The sequence below is a fragment of the Odontesthes bonariensis genome, chromosome 23 (genome assembly GCF_027942865.1).
Source record: "Odontesthes bonariensis isolate fOdoBon6 chromosome 23, fOdoBon6.hap1, whole genome shotgun sequence".
In the NCBI taxonomy this organism is placed as follows: domain Eukaryota; kingdom Metazoa; phylum Chordata; class Actinopteri; order Atheriniformes; family Atherinopsidae; genus Odontesthes; species Odontesthes bonariensis.
Window position 1 is genome coordinate 9,460,842 of NC_134528.1, and position 16,672 is coordinate 9,477,513.

Here is a 16,672-nt window from a genome sequence, read left to right on the forward strand (position 1 = left end):
GCGCTACATGTTTCCTCAAGTTAGATGTTGAGTTTCTGCTGAAATGTGCGTTTGTTTTGGTTGACACAGAAGACACATAATGTAGCTGCTGTTTCTCACTCTTTGTAAGGTAAACATGCTTTCAGTATGAGGCCTCGTCTGCGTCTTCATTTCCCACCGTTGATTCTGACATTTTTCATCTGTTTCTTTGTTTGTTTGCTACGACTGTAAACTGTAAAGCTAACCCGTCCCGCCGCTGAGATTGAGTATGGTCACGTGACCAGACTGCACGGCTGCGTCTGATTGGTGGAACACAGTCAGGTGGTAGAGCCTTTGGCAGAAGTCTCTCTCTCTGTCAGAATAAAACATTAAAATGAGGCGTACGCGGGGGGATAAAAATAATGAGGCGTAGAATACCAAAGAGGTAAGAAGAAAAGTAACCAGCTCATTGTAGCCTAATGTAGCGGAGTAAGAGGACAGTTTCTGCTGCACAAATCTACTCAAGTAAAAGTAAAAAGTATAGTGATTTTAAACTACTCCTAGAAGTATAATTTTTTCAAAAACTTACTCAAGTAAATGTAACAGAGTAAATGTAACTCGTTACTACCCACTTCTGATCATTCTCATGCACAAGTCTGTGTAGTAGTCATGTTTTGTGTTTGAGTGGAAGGGATTTTTCTATCATGAAATCACAGGCTGTGTGTATGAGCCCGATTTTTGGCCCCAAAGATGTGGAGGTTATGATGCCGTTTGTTAACGAGAGATCAGGATTTATGGCCGAAACAGCATCTCGTTCTTGCTGTGTTTTGTACTCTGGTCAATAATGAATGCGCAGGTTTTATTTCTGAGCGTTTAACTGTGACCGAGCAGAACATGAGAATCAAACTTTCACTCTAGGAAGATGTTCACTTGGCTCTTTCATTTTGCAGAAGACGTGATACTAAACAGTTTAATTAAACAGCTGAATGTTCAGGCTTAAAAAATGTTTTTAATTGAATTGAATTTAATGAAAAATCAGATCAAGCCGAGGACAAAATTATTGAATTACTCAATTATAAGGAAAAATAAGGAATCGTATTGTAATTTGGATTTGGGAAACAAATACTTGCACAAGTATAAATGTGCAAATTAGCCTGCAGTTAAAAGAGAGAGTGCACGGACAGCTTAAAGGGGAACTCCGGGGCATTTGAAGCGCATTTCCATTGCTAGAGGTTGTCAAATACTGATAGTAGGACACAGAGAGGTTCAAATCGGCGCTCCCTGTGTGGAGATAGCGCTGTTCGCTCAGCCTGTCATGCGAGGCTAATACGTGGTGGCTAAGGGGCAAGAGCTAACCCTTCCACGTAAAACAACAACTTGCACACTGCAGAAACGTCACACCACTTTATAAACCATCCGACAATAAAGTCACAAGCCTTACCATCAAAACCATATGCATGGTTCTCACATTACTGGCATGGGGACGTTACAAAACAACTTTATAAACAGCATGTAACTCACCGGTTAGTTGTACACTCGCGCATGTGAAAGCCCAAAAGAGTCGATGGACGATAATCCCATATACAAAACAATTATCTTCTCTAGAAAAACTGCGTTCAAGTATTTAAAACATTACAACAATATTACTGGGCATGTATTGTTGTAATGTTTTAAATACTTGAACGCAGTTTTTCTAGAGAAGATAATTATTTTGTATATGTAATTATCGTCCATCGACTCTTTTGGGCTTTCACATGCGCGAGCCTACAACCAGCTGGTGAGTTACATGCTGTTTATAAAGTTGTTTTGTAACGTCCCCATGCCAGTAATGTGAGAACCATGCATATGGTTTTGATGATAAGGCTTGTGACTTTATTGTCGGATGGTTTATAAAGTGGTGTGACGTTTCTGCAGTGTGCAAGTTGTTGTTTTACGTGGAAGGGTTAGCTCTTGCCCCTTAGCCACCACGTATTAGCCTCGCATGACAGAGTGTGCGAACAGAGCGATCTTCACACAGGGAGTGCAGATTTGCACCTGTCTGTGTCCTACTATCAGTATTTGACAACCTCTAGCAATGGAAACACGCTTCAAATGCCCCGGAGTTCCCCTTTAATGAGCAACAAGAGAACTGTCAGTGGAAACAATGGAAAGGATTATAAAACTCCTTCATGAAGGCTATTCAGCTCTGAGTGTGGCAGAAGATGTTGGTTGTTCCCAGTCAGCTGGGTCTAAAATGTGGAGCAAGTACAAATAAAGAGATGAATTCAGACATGAATCACAGCTTTGCATTGGACAAGGAGATGAAGCTGGGAGCTTTGTTTGGTGCAGGTCCAATGAAAAGCAGAAAGATGACTTCATGCACGTGTGCACGATCACTGATGGTACGAGGCTGATGTCAGGGCAGGACCAGGGCAAGTGGCAGCCATTACCTGTACAGTAAATGCACAGGTGGACGGTAAAATTGAATGCTTTTTCAGGATGATATCGCATCTCTCCACTGAGCAAAAAGCATTCAAACTTTTCTCCAGGAACGATAACAAAACCGCTTTAAGATTTATGCCGGGAATTGAAAAATACGGTCCGTGACCAGGCTCCATTCTTCAAATCTGATCTGTCAACTGCTGTATAAGAATATTGTTTTTATTAGAGAAGCCCATAACTCAGATAACTCATGCTGCCATAAGGCAGAGTGGGTTTATAACAAAGGGTAATTTATTTATTGATTTATTTGTTTATTAATAAAGAAATGTAGGTCTGATTTACAAAGCCAGTATGTTCAGCTGTTCAATAAATAGTTCTGTGTCTTTAATTTTCTCCTCGAGTGGCAACTCCAAACTCTAATTCTGTAAGATTGATTGCTGATGTTAGTGTAATGTGAAATGATTGATAACTGATCTCCTTTTCTTTTTCGCCTTTCCTTCTTTCTGTTCATTCTTTTTCTCCGTAGCGAGAAGAGGAAGCTGCAGGTGAACGTAGCGAGTCCCATCCAGTGCAGCATGAACGGGAGGAAGTGCACGGTCATCGTGGAGCCCAAGATCAACCAGTCGCAGCCAGACTTCACCAAGAGCCGATCTGGTTACATCCTGGCTGTACCGGGAAACTAAAGTGGGCCAAAGAAGCCAAGGAATCGACCGATTTCAAACCAGGCTGGGTTAATGATGATTATGACGTTCATAATTCACGTCGTGTTTTTTTCTTTTGTCGTTCGTTTTATTTTTATTTCCACGAGCTGCTGCTGATGTGACAAGGTAGCTCTGCAGTTCGATCGGGGATTATCGATCCTCAGTTTTCAAAGCTTTGCCAAATATGACCTTCTATTAGTTCCAGGCAATGTCGGGTGTAAAAAAAAAAGGTGGTCAGAGGTGTTTCTACGTGCACAAAATTATTAGTTGAGCAGATTAAAAAGCATGCACTAAATGATTATCCACCAAAGTGGTGCTCTTTCTTTTTTTAAATCCAAATTTAATTTGATTTGCTTTGTGCAATGTGTTTAGTTTATTACAAGTTAATTTGTTGTGAGTCGAGGTGAGATCAGATTATGCTGCATCTTTTTCTTTGAACCACACATGTTGGATGACAGGAGAAAAAGGCTTTTTCAGGCATTCTTAATCCCTGAAGCTTCACCTGTAGTAGTCTGATCAAATGGGAAACCTTGAAAAATGAAAACTATGTTTGTGCGTCACTTTGATTGGTCACATCTGCTCTATAGCAGGGGGGAAAAAACTATTTTTTGTAATTTATACACAAAAAAATTTGAATGTTAAAGATGTAATCTAAAGACTTGCCTACCTAGAGGGTAAAACGAAGGACTCGCAGTGTCCACTTTTAGTTTATTAAATGTTTACAGTCGCATGAGGTAACAGAGCGAATCGGAGGCACAAATTTCAGATCCTTTAGTTTTAGTCACGGGATGTTAAATAGGATGTGTTGAGCACATCCTGAACAAAAGAACCTGCTACATACAACACACTCAAATCTTCTAATGTAAACCTCACATCTTATGCTCTCTATGCAGTGTAGTTTCATCATATTCCTATTCTGTTTATACATAAAAGGTGAGAATATACTGAATGTGACCAGCCTAAGATTACAAATATGTGTATGCTCAGCAATTATACTCCATTTAGAGTTAAAACTAATGCTATGGTCGAAACTGATCAGCACTTAGCAAAGCATTTCTTTCTTTATTAGCTGTCTTTAGCTCGTATTCTATTTACATGTCAGACTTAGTGCTTTTGCGTGGCAACAGTGTTGCTGGCCAGTACTGTATAATCCCATTTGAAGTCCAGCCTCTAGTCTCATTTGCTGTCTTTGTGTCCAGTGAATCCCTAATGACTTGTAGCAGTCCTTAGTCTTTTGAATAAGGCTTCCACTTGACAAACATCCCCTCCATTACAGCAACAGAGTGCGAATGTGACTGAGGGAGTGTGTGTGCTGTACGTTTGCAGATTCACCCTTTTATCTCTCCTCCTCTTGGCACAGAGATGGACCAAGAGCTTGACTTGTGGCCACAATTACACACTGGGGTGTGAGATCTGCACTTAGACTGCTGACTGTGGGACTTTTTGTTTTAATAGTCAACTCCTTGAAGATTTTCCTTCTACTATTTCCAAGTATAGAAAGCCAAATAACACTCATCACGTGATTTAAGTTCTTGTGTGTCAGGTTTGGGCTGTTTTCATAATACATCGGGCAGTTTGTTGTAAGATGATTTGTTCAGAGGTGCAACACATTTCAAACAGATGCTTCTCCTCAGGCAGCAGTGATATTTAAATTCATCTGCCGACTGAACAGTCGAGGCCCAGATGTTTGTTGTTTTTTATGCTGCGGAGATTAGTTTTGGCTAACGCTTAATTATTTTGAGGTTTAAAGCTCCTTCTTGGCCTTGACTGTTGAGAAAACATTCTCACACAAAGTCGATTTAGTAGATGTTCTGGAACTTTCCATTCAAAAAAAGATATTTGCCATCCATACTATGAGTTTCAAAAAGCCCCTTTAGCTGATAAGCTAACTGCTAACATGCTAGCCAACTGGGAACACATTTATTTCTATTTTCACTCTACTTGGACAGTTTGCACCTTCCACACATTTTCTCTTGTTTTTACTACGTCATTTTATTTAGTAACTAAGGTGAAATAAACTTTGAACTTATCATCTCACCAGCTGTAATTTAGAGTTTTAGCTAACTGCCAAGTAGCAAAGCTACATATTAGCTCTGCCGCTAATAAGGCAATTCTCTCCAAAGGTTTGTAGGCCCTTATGGTTTCTTTTTGTCAAGCTGCCTGTGGTTTGACAACACATAAAATAGGAAATACAATGGCTTTCTCTGTTTAGGAGCCTTTCAGAGCTTTTAATATGTCAAAGAACTGAACTCTGCCTCCTTTGGACAATTTTACTTCATCCCCAGTAACAAATCTATTTCGTAGCCTACATGTTTTTTTAACTGCGAGAGACACCTGATTGTATTTGACTTATTTTGAATGAGATTGCGCCTCTGAGATTAGATATATTCAATTTTTGATGGAGTGATTTATTTTTTTTTAACGTAACTTATAATTCAACCCAGCATGCTTAGTTTTTCCAATGAGAAGAAATGGACTGTTGCAGCTGTAGCAGTGGAAGATTTGTATTAAAACCACATTTTTGCTGACTTAATTTCAAGACTGCTGCTATAAAATGAGGGAAAATATGTGCTTTGTAATAAAGAAAACACTCTCAAATTGTTCAGGAGCTGTTCGATTACTGTTCCTGTTAGAGCTACGAACATAAACTTTAGATTTTCTCTTTTCATCCGTTAAGGCTTACACATTTGAGTCTGGGTAATTCCTTGCCAAACAAGCAAACTGCTGCTAATGAAGAACATTATGTGAAATGATAAAAAAAAAGCTCCAAAACTACTCCTAAATGGACCTTAAGCAAGATTTAATTGTCTCCGATTATAAAGTTAATGACACTGAATGTGCAAACCCCAACGCCCTCTGTGTCTGCCCCAGTTGAAGTTGTAGACTCGCTAACAGAAAGAAAGGCTTGTTAAGTCATAGCCACAGTGGCACAGTCCACTAACTGCGTGTGTTGTCTGAACTAGACGTTTATCTTAATTAGTTTGAGGGTGCCCGTGTCTTTTGAAGAAGCAAATCTGCACTCTACCTCGCCGCCCTTTGTTGGATGACCTTGTCCTGTTGCTTGATAAGACACTTTGATGCAGAAAAGAAGTGTTTGGGGAAATTTGTGCATTTGTAGTGAGGCTTAAGGAAGTGGCATTGGTGGTGTTGATAGGCAGTCTTCTCAGGCACAGGAGTGTATGTCTGTGTGGACTATAACAGCTCTGCATATCCTCCAGCCTGGTATTCTCCCACCGGGTTTCTCCTCTCCTATCTGCTCAGCTATTCACCGCCCATCATTAGGATGGACTCCGTGTCACTTCTCACTTCAGCGCTTCTCTTTTTGCTTTCTTACGGCGAAAGGGGGTTGGTGAACAAAGACTCGCTTGGCCTCCTCTGCTTCTCCTGTCTCCCTGCCCCCATTCCTCCCTCCTTTTCCACTTTGCTTCCTCTATCAGTTGGCTCCTCGCCCAGTCGGGCTGACTGTGCTGCCCTGCGGGGCGGTGGAGTTTGTCTTCCTCTCAGCCGTCCTGTGCCCATGAGGTATATAAACAAAAGGGAAAAGAATACTGGCAACAAAGCATGCAGAAAAATAAAAGAAACATCAGACAGCCTCTTTTTAGAAAACAATGCACACCTGCCACCCCACTACTCACCTTTTAAAGTTTTGTAAAATTCATTTTTTTAGAGTCATGACACCATCATATTGACGTAGGTCCAATCCTAATGTTCCCTTAGACCTTTGATTTGTAGAGGTAAAGTGCCTATTTTCTTTGAAAGATCAAGCTAGCCCTTCAACTGGGTGGTTACGGCTATTTGGATAGCTATATGACCATTGATCCTCAAAAGAAAAGGAGCACCTCGTTTCTGCAACGGGAAGATTTGGGATTGGACCAAAGTCTCCTTAAACACGCTGGCAGACATATTTCTCCCAACAAACTACTCAGAACCATATTTGTGGGTGTCTCCTGGACCAAATCTTGCCACAGTGACGCACACAGAGACCAACAATTTGAAATAGATACCAGCTGAGCTGTTAAACTTGGTTAAAATAAGCCAAAACTGTTAATGTGTTGACCTGTGGATCTCAAGGCTCTTATAAACCAAACTCGCATGAAGAATCAGCAGTGACAAGACCCTAACCTTACTCATGGAGCCAATAGAAAGTTTCTCTCAGTACATTCGTCTCCAATCTGGCCAAAATGGCCTCGTTGTTGTTTCAGTGGACCAGAATCTTGGATGACGACATTAGACCAATTGCATAGGCTGGTTGAGCTATAACCGTAGCTCAGTGTACACGGTGTGTAAACTTTCTGACTTCCTGGACCTGTCTGATGCTGCTTCTGTGGCAAAAAGCCAGCTCTTCCCATCTAAAGCTGGAAATCTTAAAAAACAGGTCATAGGTGAGTGCTTAGTGGTTTCCTAAAGTCGTTTTTTTTTTTTACCTTATTTAAACAGAAGTAAACACTGTGCTAAATTGGGACTATTTCCAACGTCGTACTTATACACGTTAGGTGCAACATTGCGTTGAAAAGGTTTAGCAGTTTGTGTTGCTCAGGACAACAGTGTTGCTAACTGATGTGCTTTTGACAGTTTGTGGATTTTATGGAGACAGAAGATCCTCTATTTTTGTTTTTGGTAAGGAAAAGATGGAACATCTGCAGATGTATTCCTTATTGATTTAGATTTGGAGTGCAAAACTAATCACTGATTATTACTTTTCCATCATGCTGACTGTTAAAAGTGAAAATCAAACCTTTTTTTTTTTCTTGTAACCTGTTTATGAAGGGGTTATCACTTGTGCCATTGTGTCCCTTATTTTAATGCTCTACACATCGTCGGTAAGAATTACATTCCTCTAGTTTTGGTGTTTTGTTCCAGGCACATCTGACACAACGCCGTTATTAAGCCCATCCAAGTTAGCCAAAGGGCAACACATTTCATGTTCTCTCTATAATTTATTCTGCTCTCAGTGGCTTTAAGCAAAATCTGTATGTATGCACAGTCCATTCAACATGTGCCTTATTTTATGATAAGTTTATATTTTGCATATTTGTGTAATATGTCATTATTACATGCATAAATATACTGTAATATCCAGAATAAGTCGAGAGGGAAATGCTGTAATACTGGGTTTTTTTTGCCTATGTTTTCTGTATGAATGCAGGTTTGGCATCTTGTTCATCGTGTTCTGTAATGAAAATGTTTCATTAATCAGTTTATTAATAAATTTATTTGCTTCCACAACTGATTGTCAGTCGATAACTGCTGTGTGTTATTAGATGTAAAGGTGGAAGTTACGTCTCAAAGCCCTCCGAGGTCAGCCGTTGTCGCCAACGCGCGTCGTGGTAATGGCCTCAACATTTACCCACACGCTGTTGTTTCACCAGGTGACGTGAAGGCGGCAGAAACCCCTGCTGTCGGCATGACAACGCCTCCTCCTAATGGCATTGTCTCGGCAGGCATCAGCAGGTGTTTATAATCCACTGGCTGATGGATGACTATCTCCTTCAAAGAGTGGGATGGCTGTGTTTTTTCTTCAATGGAGTGACTAAGTAAGGCTGAACTGAATCTGGTGGTTAAATGAATGACTGATGTGCAGGAGTGGCATGATCCAAGCTAATCTGTCTGAATCTGTCTGAATCTGTCGTGATGGAGCCCCAGCAGCAGATTTCTGTTTGGGTTCTGTACACCACAACAGTGGAATTATAATCAATCTTTTTTAAAAAGTCACAACGTGAATCAATTGTAGACTTTCAGCTTCAAATGGTTTATTAACAATATTTAATCAACCATTCAAGGCTTACAGCGTTGTTAGGCCCTTAGATGCCAGGCCTTTACTGCCGTCACATGTAAGTTTGAGTCTTTCTGCTCCCGTTTTTTGTCTTAGGTCGGGGTAAGGTCACTGGGTAAGTTCTTTAAGGTCATTGTCGAGTGTTTTAGGTCCTTATCCTGAACTGTGACAAGTCAATTTTTTAGTTTTGCAGAATTTGAATGATTTTTAGGTGTGTTTTAGCACTGTTATACTTTAGGCTTGCCACGTCCTACCAGCATTAGTCAAAGCTTCATTGGCCACTACACAAGCCCATACCATCAAACTGCCTCCGCTGTGTTTGACAGTAGTTTTGATCCTGATCCTTGTTCCTTCTACACATTTTTTTCTTCCGTTCATTCTGGCATTCGTTAGGTTCATCTTGGTTTTATCTAAATATTTTATCGCACATTAGAGTATTTTTTTTTGGGGGGGGGGGCCTTTTGTGCCTTTAATGGATAGAAAAGTTCAGAGAGACAGGAAGCAGGGGGCAGAGAGAGGGGGAACAACACGCAGCACAGGGCCGTCCAATGCAGGACTCGAACCGGGTTTTATTATTGTAAAAGTCTGTTGCTCACAGGGTTTTATTTTGTAAAAGTCTGCTGCTGTCTGCTGTGGAACTGGAAAAGAAAGTAATCGGCGGATCCACCAAACATGGAGAAGGGTACGGAACTTTTACTCGGCCGTTTTCATTTTAAAGTTCTTCCAGACGGCGGAGTCGACAGAACCAAAGTCATCTGTAAACACTGCCAAGTTGAATTGTCTTCTCAGCGTAGTAGTTCCAGTCTAAAATATCACTTAAAGGCAAAACACACAACTGATAGCAGCAAGTCATTCAAGGAAACAGACAGTGGAGCGAGGCTTCTACATAAAAACTACAGAAAGATGCTGATGTTAAAAGTGTGTTTGCACAACAAATGTTATGGCACTTTCATTCATATGGCAGCACATTTAAAATAAAACTAAATGCTAAAAGCTATACACTACTTTTGAATTACTTTTTGGATAATGCGTACAAATGTGATTACTCGTGATTAATCAGGGAAATCATGCGATTAATTAAATTAAAAATTGTAATCGTTGCCCAGCCCTAGTTTACATATTTATGGACCTAACTGTAACAGTAAGACCTTAAAAAGAAGTTAGAAGACGTTGTTGACCTTAAGGTGCAAATGTTTGCCATGCTGAACGTTTCCCTTTGACATCCTCTCCGCTGTGCCTAAACTCGTTTTTAGCTCAGTTCACACAAAATGACACAAATCTGTAAAATCAAATCAGGAATTCCTTCAAAAAGCTCCACACATCTGGAGGCAAAAATCAATGAGATGCAGAAGTGAGATGGTGGGTGACAGGGGGGCCACCACAGCTTCAGTCTGTGTTATGGCTCCACTGGTTTTATTCAAAGTAATTAATGCTTCTGTCTGACATGTCAGGTGAGATATGGATTTGAAGGAGTTACTGTGGTAAAATCCAACGGTTTTGATCCGAGCCAGTAAAAATCAGACAGCCAGGTTGTGACCAGAGGCCCACTGCATGCCTGGGGTTAAATCTGAGTGGTGAAAACACTAATCTCGTGAGCACATAGGCACAAAAAGACAAGTGACACCCCTGAACGATCGGTGCATTTTATTTTTCCATCACAGTACAAAAATAAATGAAAATAAACAGAATCAAACCCAAAAAAGAAAAAAAAAGTTTTAATAACAGCAACAGCTTTTTTTGTCTTTTCCAAAACAAGGACATTTTCTACCGAACGGCATCGACACCCTTTCCTCCCCCCACCGAGTCCGAGTTTCGGTGTCTGGTTGGAGTGTGCTCCATGTCCCTGTAAGAAAACAACACATTCTTCTGTACAAATAAAATGCTGCCATTCACACACACACACACACACATCCAAATGTTCATTCGCTCACACATGCAGCCCACTGAGCGCCTCCCTTTTCGACACTTTTAATCACTGTTTCATTTTTTTATTTTTTTTAAATCTACAAAGTACGCAACAAGATACAGAAAAGAATGTGACAGAAATCTTCAACTATCACTTGAGTCTTTTTTTTTTCAATATTTTATATTGTTATAAACAACTACTCAATAATGCAAGTGAAGAAACATGGCACCTTTTTAAGTGAGTTGGGGCGAGTGGACGAAGAGGAAAAGATCTGAGGTGTGTGTTTGAGGCCTTTAATCCCAAAGCCCTGCGTTTTTCTGCCAGAAGCCCATCTGAAGCGGACGGTCCGACCTGTTTCGAGCCCACTCCAGGTTGTGACTGTCTTAACTGCTTGTTTGTTCTGATTTACATTCGAAAAAGCAGCTTAGAGGCTTGAAACAGGACAGTTTTTGTCTGTGGGGAAAACCGGTAAATACAGTTTTCTGCAAGAAACTGCTGCTGTAGCTTTTTGTAGCTTAAGGGAGCTGCAGAGAAGATGAAAAGCTGCATATCTCGTGTGCTCTGCGTGCGCTCTGTTTGGTTGTCAAGGTGTTCCCCCTGCGTACTGCAGGCGTCTCTGTGGCGTCTCTGATTGAAAACGTGATTAGACCTGTGGAGGTCGCCTCATTTCCTCCTGCAGCAGGGATGGATATTCAGGATGCCACCTCACGCTGATCGGCACAAAGATGATGCTGAGGGATTATCCTCAAAGGTACACCGTGCTTTTCTGCAGCGCTGATGATGGAGCCATCGTTATTTTGAATAATTTACTCCTCTTGAAAACTGCTTTCGGCTTCTGATATGTGGGACAGCAGTTTGGGCTCGCTTCTAAATCGGGACAAAAAGCCATTCTGAGGGCATTTTTCTGAGATAAAAGCTCACTGTTGAGGATGCCACATTGGTGGTGGTCAGATTTAACAGTGGTTTTTGATTTAAGGGCTTTTTTTTAGTTGATAAATCCCTGCAGCACTCATTTGCATAAACCAGATCAATCTTCATTCCCACCAAAGATAAGGACATCTGCAATACCAGCAAACCCTCCTCTCTTTGTCCTTCACTTTCCAAAGTCTCTCATCAGGATCTTTCAATTACACTCAGTGTGCCTAAATAATAAATACATAAATGGCAATAAATTAAGTGTCAGTAAGTAGCTATAAGTAGATGAAAATCCACTTTGTCATTCAACGGCTGGACAAACGATGCAGTATTTCCGAGTATTCTCAAATCTGTGGGATTTCCATCGTGGATATGGCACTGTTATAACATTTTCTATGCTGAATCTTGAGCACAAAATCAAACATCATTTCAAAGTGGTTGCAACACAACCTATCGACAAAAGTACAAAAAGAATTCCCCTGGTAAACAAATAGCCTATTTTAGCAAGCATAGCTAAATAAACTAGTGTCACACTTTGTTCACAGCATTCTCTAATGCAGATGCAGTTGGTTTACAAATCAAGTAAAAAGAGGAAACGTGATAATAGCTCCCGCCCTCCCCGGAGACTGGAAAAATTGCATGGCACACGTGCAAAACGTTACATTTCTAAGTAAAAAATAAAGAGTAAATCAAAGAAAACTTGTTCCGTAAAAGCAATAAATAAGCCTCCATAGGTGTAAGCCTCTGTGGAGCAAAACATCCAATAACTTGTTTTATTTTTTATTTTTTATCTAGATGAAAATAAAGTAGGTCTTTCTGAACACAGACAGTACATGTCCAGCGGCTGTTGTGTTTTTATCAAAAGTCCCACAAAGCAGTGCTCACTGTCCATCCGGCCGGTGTATCCAATGAGCCAAGAGACAAGAAACCCACAAAAATATGGATCCAGCACTGACGGCTCGAGCGGCTCTTTCCTCAGATGGGCCACATATGCATCCCAGCAACAACATGTCCAGTCGTATCCATGTGTGTGTTGAAGTGTGGGGGGGGGGAGTGTTCCAGTGAGCCAGCCCAGGATGCCTGCTCATTCTCATTCGAGATGCATGAAGAAAGCCAGTCAGGCGATGGCCTTCGCCCCCCTGCAGTAGGCAGTGCACATCACATCGGTCAGAAGGTCACTGGTGGGCTGCTGAAGCCTCAGTCCTGTCCACATTCATTGCTGTAGCTTCCTTTTCTACCTTTTTTGTTTGTTTGTTTGTCATTTTTGTAAGCGTTTTTTTTTTGTTTGTTTTCTATGTTTTCGGTATTTCATAGAGATATAGTACATCTGAATGTAGGCGAAAGGATTTACCCAAGTCTGGCATTTTTTTTGCGTATATTCCTCATCAAAAAAAGCTTTCATTCTTGGGTTTACAGATCAGTCCATCCTTTTGCGAGTTTGAAAATAGAATTTAGCTGGGACAGTTTGGACAAGAAAAAGCTCTGCCCCATTTTTGGTGAATACTGAAATAAACATCAGCAAAAATAACCTTTCCACCCTCCCACCCCACCCCAAAAAGTTGCAGGTTGTTGTCATTCCTGCTCAATTAAAAGCAGCTATGAACGTCAAATACTTCCTAGCTGGCTTAGCCTCTCTGCAGGTTGGGCAGTAATGAATAAATAGCGTCACAAATAATCTTTTAAAGGTGTCGAAATGCCAGACTAGAGTACACCCCACCTGCCCTCACCCCTCCCCAGCATCCCCTCACCGGTCCAGGCCGATGAGCAGGCGGCTCCTCTCCTCCTCCTTTTGGCTCTCGTTCTTCAGGTCGGCAAACACCTGAGTGAAGTAGTGAGGGTCGGAGTTGATCTGGAGCATCTTGGCGCTCATCAGGTTGATGATGGACAGGCAGCGGTCCCAGAAGGTCTCCTTGGAGCTCTCCACCAAGAAGGGCTTGAGCGGGTAGGAGATCTCGTTGCCCATGTAGGAGTAGGACAGGTAGAGGCAGGTGAGCAGCACCGCCTGCAGCTCGTGCTCCGTGGCCACCTCAGAGGAGACCACGTCGCGGCAGAGCATGTAGACGAAGACCACGTTGGCGGGGGTGATGAAGCCCTGGTCCTGCCAGCCTTGCAGCAGCAGGGAGCGGTCCACGCTGCGCAGCCACAGCACCGGGTCGGTGGGGGACAGGTGTTTGAGTCGGTAACAGCGCCTGCACAGAAACTCCCCGAGACAGCGCAGCAGCTCGCTGGTGGAGGCCTGCACGATCACCCTCTTAGGGGTCCCGGGGCCCACATTGGAGTTAGTCAGAGGGGCCTTCTTGACCGAAGATGTTGTTGTGTTGTTGGAGCTCTTGGTGAGAGCCGGAGTGCTCTGGTCCTGGGTGAAGGTGGACAGGTTGGCGCAGGACTGCGACTTCTTCAGGTTCTCGTTGTTCAGGTGGGTGACATTGTTCTGGTAGGTGCCGTTGGGCTGCACCTTCTTGGAGCTCTTCTTCTTGGCCGACACGGCCACAATCCGCTTCCACGGGAGCACGTTGATGAGCGAGTGGCGCTTCAGGTTCTTGTCTTTGGCGTTCTTGCTGTTCTGGACGGCGGTGTAGTGGCCCACGGTGGCAGCTCCATCCTCGAACAGAGCTGCCTTCCGGTAGCTGGGTGACAAAGATAGCACGGTTCCCATGGCGACTGCGGGGAGGCGTCCAGGAGCTCGAGCTGCACTGGGTCAGTAGGTGTGTCTGCCGGGGTGGAGATCCAGAGGGTCTCAGAGCCTCAGAGCTTCAGGCTGCTGCTGGGCATCTAAAACGCCGGAGCAGACTGTCCTGTGGAGGGGTCTCTGAGGGGATAAGAATCACCTTCAGCTCTCTGCCCGCGCCTCAGGAGGGCCGCTGCTGAAAGTAGAAGATCCATTTAGCTTCTGCACATAGGATTATTGCTACAGCAAGACATTTTGTGCAGATTGGTTGCAGATAAAACCACAGTCATTTGTCCTGTTCTGTTGCAGCGGATGTCTGCCTGAGTGGTTGATCTGACAACAGCTCAGGCTTATTAGCTGTATTGATTTGACTCAGTAAGTGGAGGAATGCATCAGCCTATGCCTTATACTAATTAGCACGAGTAGCATGGATCCACCCACCCCTTTTTGCAGCAGTTGATCAATCCTTTCATCGTAAACACTTGATTTTTAAAAGACGGTTCGTATACATTAAAAAAAAATAGCTGCAAATTAAAAATAAATTTAGGGATTGGGCTTCGCGTGTGTTTGAAAATAGATGGAACATCCAGAATGATTTTACAGTATGAGATTTACAGGCAATGGCCGACGTATCAGAGTGAGTCACGCGCCTCCCCTCTCGCCAAAATGGAAGGCAGAAACGTAAACACCTCATTAACAGGTGAAGGTCGCCTTTGATGCAGGATTTAGCACGTTCACATACAAACAGCCCCAAGGTCATGTACGTCGCATCCCTAATAAATTTCGATAAACGTGACGATGACTGGTTATGTCATCGTACAAGGTGTTTTCCTCGACCACGAACGGGGGAGAGCGTCGATGGATCGAATCTGCTCTCTAGCGCAGAATCCAACGAGCTCTGTCCTTCATTCCATCACCCTGTTCCACCATCGGAGGGATTACTGTTCCCATAGAGGCGGAGGAATACCAGAACATGAGCTTCAGTGTGTTTTAAAAGCTCTAAAATTGGAGGATTAATCGGCCTCCTCGCGGTGATAAAGAGCCGTGTACATCGGGTGCTCTCCGTGGTGCTGAAACTGCGTCTGTGTCGAAGCGAGATAGCTGGCTGTGATATAGGCGGTGGCTTGGAAATAAATAAAAATGCTTTATGCATTCCCCGTCCGTTGATATGTCACGATATGTCGATGGATTTAGCTGAATATCCCAATTGAAATATACATGATCGTGTTTTTGGTTATTAGACTAAATGTTCTTGTTTTCAAATGTGATGCATCCACCAATCTGTGCAACCGCTTTCAGCACCGATATGTCCCCCAAAATCAAAACAAACTCACCAGATCTCCAGCTCAATGAGGAAATAAATGCGATGTAATGGTGATGCTCCGCGTCTCGAGCCTCTTCCTTTTTAAGACGTTATTAAAACATTAAACCTTCTCTGGGAGCACAAATGCAACAAAGAAAATAGTCCGATCCGAGCCCAAGAAAAGCATGCAGTGGATGGACGCGCCTGGCGTCGGGTCGTGCGCAGACGATGGCGAGCAGTTGTGGAATGGATGCTAAGATGAAGATGTGCTCCTGGTCCTGTTGGCCGTGAGATGCGGATGCTGCGAGGGCTGATGTTGTGTTGTATCACACTGACTGAGGATGGTTGACGCAAAGGCGGTGGTGGGGCGCCGCTCTGCGCTCTGTGCGCGGTGCTGTTTCTGCTGAGAAATAGCTCCGCCTGGAGCCTCACACAGCTGGTGCTAATGCAAACCCAATGAGCTGCTGAGCTATTTTTTTCCCTCTTCAACACCAAATAACACACACCGAAACTAATCAGCAGTCATCTGATAAATAGGTTGGCAGCCATTCGATGGATGCATTGCCCATTAATGCCTACCTGACTGACTCATTTTGATTTAAACTCAAACAACATCCAAATTATGCGTTATGCACTGGATTTATCTTCTTACATTCATATTTCCACCACCCTCTCTTTCTGTTCTGTGTCACATTTAACTGTGTTAAACTGCCAGGGATTTCATAAGAATTATTTGTGTCTTGCTAAACTCCTGAAATGATTTTCCACTCGGAACACAGTTTTTTTTTTAAATACACATAATGAATCTATTCAGACCCATTGTCTGCAATGCAGAAAATGGGTGGAACTATTCGTATGTTACTTTTTAATTGTAAAATGTGTTCCAAAAATTAAAGCCACAATTCTGAACAAGATCATATTTCAAACAGAAGACTAAACAGACTCTTTTTTGGTAAATATTTGAGTTTCCAACCAACAATTGTCCAAAAAGGTATATTTTCAAAAGATATTAGTGTGCTCCAAATAT

The 16,672-nt window shown here is 42.5% G+C and overlaps 2 protein-coding genes across 4 annotated transcripts in view; one reads left to right on the top strand and one right to left on the bottom strand.

Annotated features, from left to right (window-relative positions):
* myo1d (myosin 1D) overlaps window positions 1-7,219 on the top strand; it is a 138,298-nt gene extending 131,079 nt beyond the window's left edge. For both annotated transcript variants that reach the window (XM_075456739.1, XM_075456740.1), the window contains exon 22: window positions 2,906-7,219. In XM_075456739.1, the coding sequence (XP_075312854.1) occupies window positions 2,906-3,062 (157 nt within the window). In that variant the 3' untranslated portion in view covers window positions 3,063-7,219. The remainder of the gene's footprint in view (window positions 1-2,905) is intronic.
* A 5,499-nt stretch (window positions 7,220-12,718) lies between these two features.
* On the bottom strand, window positions 12,719-16,058 carry cdk5r1b (cyclin dependent kinase 5, regulatory subunit 1b (p35)). Of its 2 annotated transcripts, none has more exons than XM_075457960.1 (2): window positions 15,677-16,058; window positions 12,719-14,535 (listed from the first exon to the last, which is right to left on the bottom strand). In XM_075457960.1, exon 2 carries the CDS (start codon window positions 14,328-14,330, stop codon window positions 13,419-13,421), a length of 912 nt encoding a protein of 303 aa, XP_075314075.1. In that variant the 5' UTR covers window positions 14,331-14,535; window positions 15,677-16,058; the 3' UTR covers window positions 12,719-13,418. The 2 variants fall into 2 exon arrangements, with proteins under 2 accessions (XP_075314075.1, XP_075314074.1); XM_075457959.1 differs by having other exon boundaries at window positions 12,719-14,538.
* Between the last annotated feature and the right edge of the window lie 614 nt (window positions 16,059-16,672).